This window comes from Solanum pennellii, chromosome 4, assembly GCF_001406875.1.
Source record: "Solanum pennellii chromosome 4, SPENNV200".
In the NCBI taxonomy this organism is placed as follows: Eukaryota; Viridiplantae; Streptophyta; class Magnoliopsida; order Solanales; family Solanaceae; genus Solanum; species Solanum pennellii.
The window spans coordinates 49,798,213-49,807,315 of NC_028640.1; the positions used below are offsets into that span (position 1 = coordinate 49,798,213).

At 40.4% G+C, this 9,103-nt stretch overlaps 1 protein-coding gene across 1 annotated transcript; it reads right to left on the reverse strand.

The window, feature by feature from the left end:
* Positions 1–3,249: 3,249 nt before the first annotated feature.
* On the reverse strand, positions 3,250–3,945 carry LOC107016735. The gene is made up of 2 exons (XM_015217119.1): positions 3,742–3,945; positions 3,250–3,594 (listed from the first exon to the last, which is right to left on the reverse strand). The coding sequence occupies exons 1-2, from the start codon at positions 3,943–3,945 to the stop codon at positions 3,250–3,252; spliced, it is 549 nt and encodes a 182-aa protein (XP_015072605.1).
* Positions 3,946–9,103: the final 5,158 nt, after the last annotated feature.

The window sequence follows — 9,103 nt, forward strand, 5'->3', positions numbered from 1 at the left end:
ATAAACTCATTAGCATAAAAATGCAATTCAAATGGGAGATAGTGTCTTTTACCGGGTTGACACTTAGTTGCTCCCTTCAATATTTGACGTTACTTGATCAGTTTGACGTAAAGCAAATATCGCTTATGTCTTACGTTTGCAATATAATCTTCAATGCATTCTTCATTTGATGTCGAAATAAATAAAAGTTAATGTAGTGTGCTGATAGTTTCTTGATGTCGTCCTCGATAATTTTCTTGGTGTTCAACCTTGCCAAATAAAAATGCAATTGCACGATTTTCTTCTCTGGCAGTGCATGATTTCTTTTTCACAATGCATGACTTTTCCGCGATGCGTGAATTTTCTCTTACAATGCATGACTTCTTCTCCGCAATGCATGACTTTTCCGCGATGCATGAATTTCTTTTCGTGATGCATGAATATTTTCTAGCGATGCATGAATATTTTCTCGCGATGCACGAATATTTTCTCATGATTCACGCCTTTCTGTGATGCATGAATATTTTCTCGCGATGCATGACTTTCTGCGATGCATGAATATCTTCTCGCGATACATGACTTTCCGCGATGAATGAATATTAACTCGCAATACATGATCTTCCGGATACTTAAATATTAACTCGCGATGCATGACTTTCGTCGATGCATGAATATTAACTCGCGATGCATGAATATTAAATTGTGATACATGACTTTCCGCGATGCATGATTTTTAGCGCGGCATGAATATCTTCTAGCGTTGCATCATTTTTTGTGAGGCATAAATCTCTTCTAGGTGCCTTTTGGATAATGATATCGACTCAATTTTCAATATGGTAAAATGACTCTCGATGTAATGTATCATCTAAATCGACAATACAAATAAATTACCCCTCCAGATAGTAATAATATCACATCTAATAATATGATGCAGATGACGTACTTTACGAAAAGTCGTAAATTGTCTCCCCTGAGATTTTCACTTGATTCATCTTTGAATGAAGTCATATATTCATTATAGACTTCAAGTTGCTGATAATTGAATGAAACTATAATGTAACACTCTCAAATCTTCGATATGTGCAACGTAAAATAATTCCTGCATCCATAGAATACTCGTAAATTTAGGGAGAGATTTTGCCCCCTTGACTTCTCCATATTCATCGATCGGAGAAATTTGGTGATTTCAGAGCAAAACTATAAACCCGCATTCACAGAAAAATCTTTAGTTTTAAACAAACTGATCTGTGTCGATTCTTCATTTGTCTGCTCCCTGTCCTGTTATTTTCGGTTGATTTTTCTAATCTCCTGACTCTTGATAGATAAGACAAAATATTTTATTTCGAAACAAATGAAATAAAAAGGGGAAATTTTAAGAAAAAATATATTTTCAAAAAGTAGCATTTTTGAAAAAAGTTACTACCAAGTATCATCACGTCATACTTAGCGAACTTCCTTGAGTCTGATGCTTGTATATCTGATTATTCGCTGGGGAGTATCCAAAGTCACTCTAGACTGTCAACAAATCCATGTTGAAATTTTGAGGCCAGCCTCAAAATTTTTATCCCAGTTAACTGTCTTGGCTTATCTTTAACTGTCGCTGGGCAAAACATGGAATTTTCGAGATACCATCGAAAATTCTTTCCCAGTTGCAGATCTCAAAGTAACTCCAGTCTCGACTTGTTGAGGAAAAATCTTCTTCCTTGAGAATTATTGAACCCCTCTCAAAAATTTTGTCCTAATTTCTATTGTAAAGGGAAATAGAAATCTTATGGGAGATATGACCGAACCCTTGTGAAGCCTACATATCCCGTTGAGAAAGGAATCAGGTCAAACGTAGTTTCCCCTTCAAAGGTTAACAGAATAAGAAGTTTTTCAAAGAACTCGACTAAGGCCGACATAAGCCGCCTATGTATTTCATTCTTGAGAATTCAGGTCAAGTATAGTTCAAAATACAAAGAAATATTAAAAGGGATAAATGGGGTGACCGAGGCCAACATTGGCCGCCTACGTATCTCATTTTTGAGAACTCAGGTCAGACATAGTTCATTATACAAAGAAATATTAAAAGGGATAAATGGGTGACAGAGGCCAACATAGGCTACCTACGTATCTCATTTTTGAGAATTCAGGTCAGACATAGTTCATTACAAGAAGATAAAAATTTAAATACAGCAACTACAAGCAAATAGAACGCATACAAGGAAATGACAGGAATACAAAATGAAGCTTCACACATAGTATCTCTTGACAACACTTGAGTTGATCGATTTCGGCCATGCGGTGTCATCCATCTCCGACAGGACCAAAGCACCTCCAGATAATATCTTGCGAACAATATAAGGCCCTTGCAAACTAGGCGCAAATTTTCCTTTATACTCATTCTGTAAGGAAAAATGTGCTTAAGGACCAACTGACCGATTTCAAAAATTCTTGCTCTTACTCTCTTGTGAAAAGCACAAATCATTCTCTGTTAATATAGTTGACCATGACAAAAAGAAACCATTCTCTTCTCCTCGAACTAGGTTAACTGATCAATCCTCTTGCGGACCCACTCAATGTTACTTAATTCAGTTTCTTGTATGATTCTCAAAGACGATATTTCCACTTCAGCAGGTATGACTGCCTCTGTTCCATATACTAGTAAGTATGGTGTAGCTCCGGTCGATGTTCTGACAGTCTTTCGGTATCCCAACAAAGCATATGGTAACATATCATGCCAACTCAGTGATTGTCAATCATTTTCCTCAAAATCTTTTTGATGTTCTTATTGGCAGCCTCTACAGCTCCGTTCATTTGGGGGTGATAAGTGGTTGAGTTTTGGTGAGTGATCTTAAATTGCTCATATATATCTCTTATGAAGTGACTGTTGAGATTCACACCATTATTAGTAATGATGGATTCTGGTACTCCAAACCTGCAAATGAGGTTGCGAACAAAATCAGCTATAACTTTCTTGGTCACCGACTTGTAAGAAGTTGCTTCCACCCACTTGGTGAAATAATAAATAGCAACTAAAATAAATATTTGTCCATTAGAGGCGTATGGCTCTATTGGACCAATGACATCCATGCCCCAAGCTACAAAGGTCCAAGGCGAACTCATATCATTAAGTTCGTGAGGCGGTACTCGGATCAGATTACCATGCACTTGACTATGATGACATTTCTACACAAATTTGTAACAATCATGCTCCATAGTCATCCAAAAATAACCGGGTTGAAGGATCTTCCTTGCCAAAGTGAGTCCATTCGCGTGCGTACCACAAACTCAAGCATGTATCTGTTCGATAATCTTCACAAAATCAAAACCATTGACACAATTGAGAAGACCTAAATCTTGAGTCCTCCTATAAAGGACTTCTCCACTCAGAAAGAAATTGAGGGCCATACTGCGTATCGACTTTTTCTGGTTGGATGTGGCGTCTTCAAGATAAATCCCAGACTCCAAATACTTCTTTATATCAAAATACCATGGCAAACCGTCTGGTTCTGCTTCAACATGTGAACAATGGATCGGCTGCTCTTTCAGCTCTACATCAAGAGGATCGATATACTTAGTATCCGGATGCTTGATCATTGAGGCGATGGTGGCGAGGGCATCAGCCAACTCATTCTGTGTTTTGGGAGTATGTCAGAACTCAATCTTACGAAATCTTCTGCATAACTTCTGTATATATTGCACATATAGTGTGATCTTTGGCCTCTTCATGGCCCATTCTCCTTGAACCTAATGAATTAATAAATCTGAACTTAAAATAACCAACAGCTCGTGGACATTCATGTAAATGGCCATTTTCAAACCGAGGATACAAGCTTCATACTCAGCCATATTATTCGTGCAATTAAACTGTAGCTTAGCTACCATAGGATAGTGCTGACCGGATTTTGACCCTAAGACCGCTGCGAAACCTTTTCCTTGGTGATTTGCCGCTCCATCAAAGAATAATCTCCAGCCAGGATACATTTCAGAAATATCTTAACCCACAAACGATACTTCTTCATCGTGAAAATAAGTCTTGTGCGGTTCAAACTCTTCATCCATGGGATTTTCTGCAAGATGGTCAGCCAACGTCTGTGCTTTTATCGCCTTTTGGGTCACATACACAATATAAAATTCACTCAAAAGCATCTGGCATTAGGCCAACTTTCCGACGGGCATTGCCTTCTCGAAAATATACTTCAACGGATCCATTCTGGAGATGAGATATGTAGTATAAGAAGAGAAATGATGTCTCAACTTCTCAGCGATCCAAGTCAAAGCACAACAAGTTCTCTCCAAAAGAGTATAACGAGACTCATATGGCATGAACTTCTTGCTTATATAATAAATGGTTCGCTCCTTCTTCCATGTTTCATCATGCTGCCCAAGCACGCATCCAAATGCATTATCTGAGATGGAAAAATACAGCAACAATGGACTCCCTTATCGCGGAGGAACTAATATTAGTGGATTGGACAAATAGTTCTTGATAGCGTCAAAAGCAATTTGACATTCTTCAGTCCACTTTGTCAAAGCGTCTTTTTTCAACAACTTGAAGATGGGCTCACACACCACAGTTGATTGAGTTATGAATCGACTGATGTAATTCAACCTTTCTAAGAAACTCATCACTTCCTTCTTCGTCTTCGGAGGAGGTAACTCTTGAATTGCCTTAATCTTGGAATGATAGAGCTCAACACCCCTTCTACTGACAATAAATCCCAATAATTTGTCGTCCGGCACCCCAAAAGCGCACTTAGCGAGATTTAACTTCAAGTTATACCGATCTCCTTATTAATCATGTCATGAAATATGGTCGTCATAGCCCTCATATAAGTAGCACCAGAATTTTTGAGATCAAATGGCATCACCCTGTAATGATATACACCCCAAGGTGTAATAAAACTTGTCTTTTCTACATTTTTTTCATCCATCTGTATCTGATGATAACCTGCGTAATAATCCACAAATGACTGCATTTCATGTTTAGCACAATTATCGATCAGAATGTGAATATTCGACAATGGAAAATTATCCTTTAGGCTGGCTTTGTTGAGATCCCTGTAGTCGACACAAATTTTAATCTTCCCATCTTTTTTGGCGATCGGCACAACATTGGCCAACCAAGTTGGGTATTGCATCACTTCCACCGATCGAGACTCGAACTGCTATTCTTTGATCTTTAAACTTAACTCGTGCTTGAACTTTCGAGCTTTCTGTTTCACTGAACTGAACCCTAGATTAATTGGCAACTTGTGAGACACCACATTGGTACTCAGCCCTAGCATGTCGCTAACTTCCCACACGAACACATCAATGTATTCTTTAAGAAAATGAATCAGATCCTTTCTTTGAGTTTCATTCAAGTGGACACTGATTTTGACCTCTTTTACACACTCTTGGTCTCCTTTATTCACGATCTCAGTTTCTTCCAAATTTGGCTTATGCTGATTTCAAATTGCAAAAATTCTTCAGCAACATATTTCGGTACCTCATTTTCTTCTTTGTATTCTTCACCTTCATCATCACCTTCCTCATTTTGTTCATTCAGCTCGTGACATGATATGACATTGGCATGTTTAAAATTAATATTACTTAAAACATAAACAGACAAAGTTAGGAAAGTAAATATAACAGATAAGTAAATAAACAAGTTTTCAATAGAAAGGCTTTCATTCGAACTAGAAAACAATGCAAACTTTGGCCTTGGCGGGGGGCCATGTTGCCTTTTTAAACATCACGGGGGGATTTTCGGCCTCTTCCGGACTACCACCGATTTTTGAAAAAAATGTATAAATAATGTCCTTCTACCAAGATGATCGGAGAAATAATATTTGTGTAGAAGTCCAATTCTGCAGCTGTTCTCCAGGCTCAGCATCGCGGATACCAGGTAGCTAGACCTCGTCCTCTATGACAGCATTTATCTCCTCAAAAAGGTCGCAGATTCCTTCCCCAAGGCCGTCACATCGGTGTACTCATGGACTGGAAATGATTGATACAAATTTGGGATCAGCTTGAACAATGCTTGATCATTGTGCCTCTTCATCTTCATCTCATCATATGTGGGGACGTACCTCAAACCATATTTCGCTCATTTGACGGGGACCAGAATAGAATTAATAATTCCTTGGGAATTCCTTCCCAATCCGAACCTGGCTCAAACCCATTCTGCAGCATCACAGTGGCGATCATCTTGTACACAGCAGGCATAAGAGGTTGTTAGGTCAAATCCTCACCGGTGGCATTTACTAGCTCAACCATGAAGAAATCGGTACCTCGTGAAACTTCATCAATAATGGGCATCTGCCTTCAAGAGTGAATGCCTTCGCCATGAATAACCAGTTCTTCGTCCTTCCAAACGAGCATCATCATCTGGTGAAGAGTAGAAGACATAGATCAAGACATATGGATGAAAGGCCTTCCCAGAAGAAGGTTATAGCTGGTGTCAATGTCCAAGACCTGGAACTGTACACCGAACTCTAAAGGACCCATTTGGATGAAAAAATTCACTACTCCCAATGTGTCTCTCTGCACCCCATCAAAGGCCCTTACATTGACTTGGTTTTGTTCCAGCTTCCCCAAGTCAAACCTTAACTGCCTCAAAGTCGATAGTGGGAAAATGTTGAGACTAGACCCATCATCCACCAAGACATGGTTAATAACCTTTTCGCGGCATATGACAATGATATGCAACACCTTGTTGTGTGACCTCCCTTCAAAGGGCAACTCTTCGTTACAAAAGCTAAATCTGATGCCCTCGGATAACTTTGGTTGCATCTTTCTCAAGAATTACTCCCCTTTGCCCTCACTTATCGGCCTTTTCCCTTGATCCTTCTTCTGTCCGTCCAAATCTAACTCTTCGGTAGTGTAACACCTCCCAGATCGGGTGTTACCCTGAGCGGCAGCGGTTTCAATCACAAACTGTGGCCTAGCAGAAGTTTTGAATGACACCAAGGCAATAACCTTTGCAGGTGTCAGGATCATGAACTTCTTTTCCTCTTTAACGCTCAGCGAGGCCACAACCATTCCAACTCATCATGGACAATCAAAGTTATCACCTTAGTCGCACACAATTCATCATCCGTCTCTATCATATTGACGCCTCCATGATTGGGCAAAGGATTGGTGTTGACATTGGGCACAGCTGTTTGAAGAGAAACCATTTCTTGATTGATCAGATCTTGAATCTTGTGTTTGAGGTTGATACAATCCTCACTATCATGTCCAACGCTGTTGGAGTGACAGGCACACCTTTGATCGGGTCTGTTGAATTTGGAACTAGTATCCACTGGCTTGGGTTCCACCGGTGAATGTATCCAGCCGCTCGTATAACTTTCAGCGAGCGTAGTAAAGTTTCTGGGGGGCTTCTTCTCGACTCTGGGTCGAGGGGGATCATAGCTACCTTTTCGGGAGGAGGCATCTGTTGATAATTTTGGGTATTTGGACTGGGAGTTTGGTTTCTTGGAAAAGGATTTGTTTGGTAATTTGGTGAGCGTTCTTGGTAATTCGTGGGGGTATTTTGGTATACTGGAGCTTGGACTTGATATACTGGTGGGGGTGCTCTGTAGTTTGACTGCACATTGGCACAGTTAAGAGCATCATTTTAGTAAATGAGATATGGAATTTCGTAAAGTGTGGGAGAGTTTTGGTAAATGAGAGATGGATTTTGGTAATTTGGGAGGAGGGACATTTGGGTATATGGAGTTAGAATTCTGGTAGAGAGGTTGAGGAGTATTTTGATAACTAGCTTGCGTGTAGCAAGCCTTGTAAAAATTCTTGGAAGGTCGAGGATGACCTTGGTAGGATGATGATCTTCTGGGGGTCTTTCTACCCTCGTAAGAGACAGCAGAAACGTCTTCTCTTTTCTTCTTTCACAAACCCGATGATCTGGTCAACACAGCGACACAGGCAATCTTCCCGGTTTTCAACCCATCTTCAATAGTCTCACCAACCTTGACTATCTTAGAAAATTTTGCTCTAACGATCAATAAGATTCTATCATAGTATTCGAGCTCATGCACCCGCACAAACAGTTCATCTATTTCTTTTTCAAACATCGGAGGTCGAACCCTAGCTTTCTCTTTTCTCCACCTGTATACAAACTCTCTGTAGCTTTCACTGGACTTTTTTTTCATCTTTTCTAGGGAGTAGCGATCGGGAATGATTTCCACGTTATAAGCTAATCGATCGATAAAATCCTTGGCCAGGGCATTCTAACTAGGCAATTGTGTGGTCTCATGGGAAGTGAACCATTCTAGCGCCTCACCACATAGACTCCGTCTAAAAAGCCGCATCAGCAAAGCTTCATCTCTACCAACCTCGACAAGCTGGTTGCAGTAGGATCTCAGATGGGCCATAGGATTCCCTACACCTCTAAAAGTGTCAAATTTTTTAATCTTGAACCCTTCTGGGAGGTCCAGTTTCGGATGACTGCACAAATCCTCATAGTTCAGACCGGCAACGTCGGGAATGCATTGGAACTCCTTCACTACGTTCCTGATTTCTTCCTTTAAATCCACCTTCGCCTCTTTCTTTGCCCTTCACTCTCTTTGTTGTTCCTTGTAATGGTCTAGCTCAAAACTATGAATGTCGTGTTTAGTTGGGACGGGGATCTCGAAAGTTGTTATTTTAGGTAGGGGTGGAGCTACTGAAGGACTTTGGGCATTATGGGTAGTTTGGTAGTTTTGAGGATATCTTTGGGGATTAGTATTTTGGTTTTGGTCGTGGTGAGGAGTTCGAGGGTGGAATGCATTTTGGTTTTGGCTTTGATTCTGGTCTTGCGGTGGTGGACCGGTTTGATGGTGGGTATTTTGGGGATGAGGTGGTACTTGAGAATGGTTGTTTTGAGGAGGTGGTGGAGTTTGGTAGGAGGTGGAGGCATACTGAGGATTTTGCGTAGTCAAATCAATGACGGAGGGATTTTGAGCAGGAGTAGACGGCAGATTCCGAGCTGGGTCCATGTTCGAAGAGGGAAATTAGAGAGGAGGTCTCTCATCAGTAGCAGCATTGACAGTAAAACCTAGTGGAAGCAGATCCTGTCTCCTTTGCATTTCCACTCTTATCTTAGAAATTTGTCGAATTAACTGCATAATCAGCTCATTTTGATCCGCTACGGTGGGTTGAGCCACCACAACGTCAGTAA

What these genes read in the sequence shown, in the direction of transcription:
- LOC107016735 (XM_015217119.1), bottom strand. Translation starts at nt 3,945, where the DNA reads ATGTATCCTGGCTGGAGATTATTCTTTGATGGAGCGGCAAATCACCAA. An exon ending in TGAATGTCCACGAGCTGTTG is followed by an intron (nt 3,595 to 3,741) that starts GTTATTTTAAGT and finishes CCCAAAACACAG; the next exon opens with AATGAGTTGGCTGATGCCCT.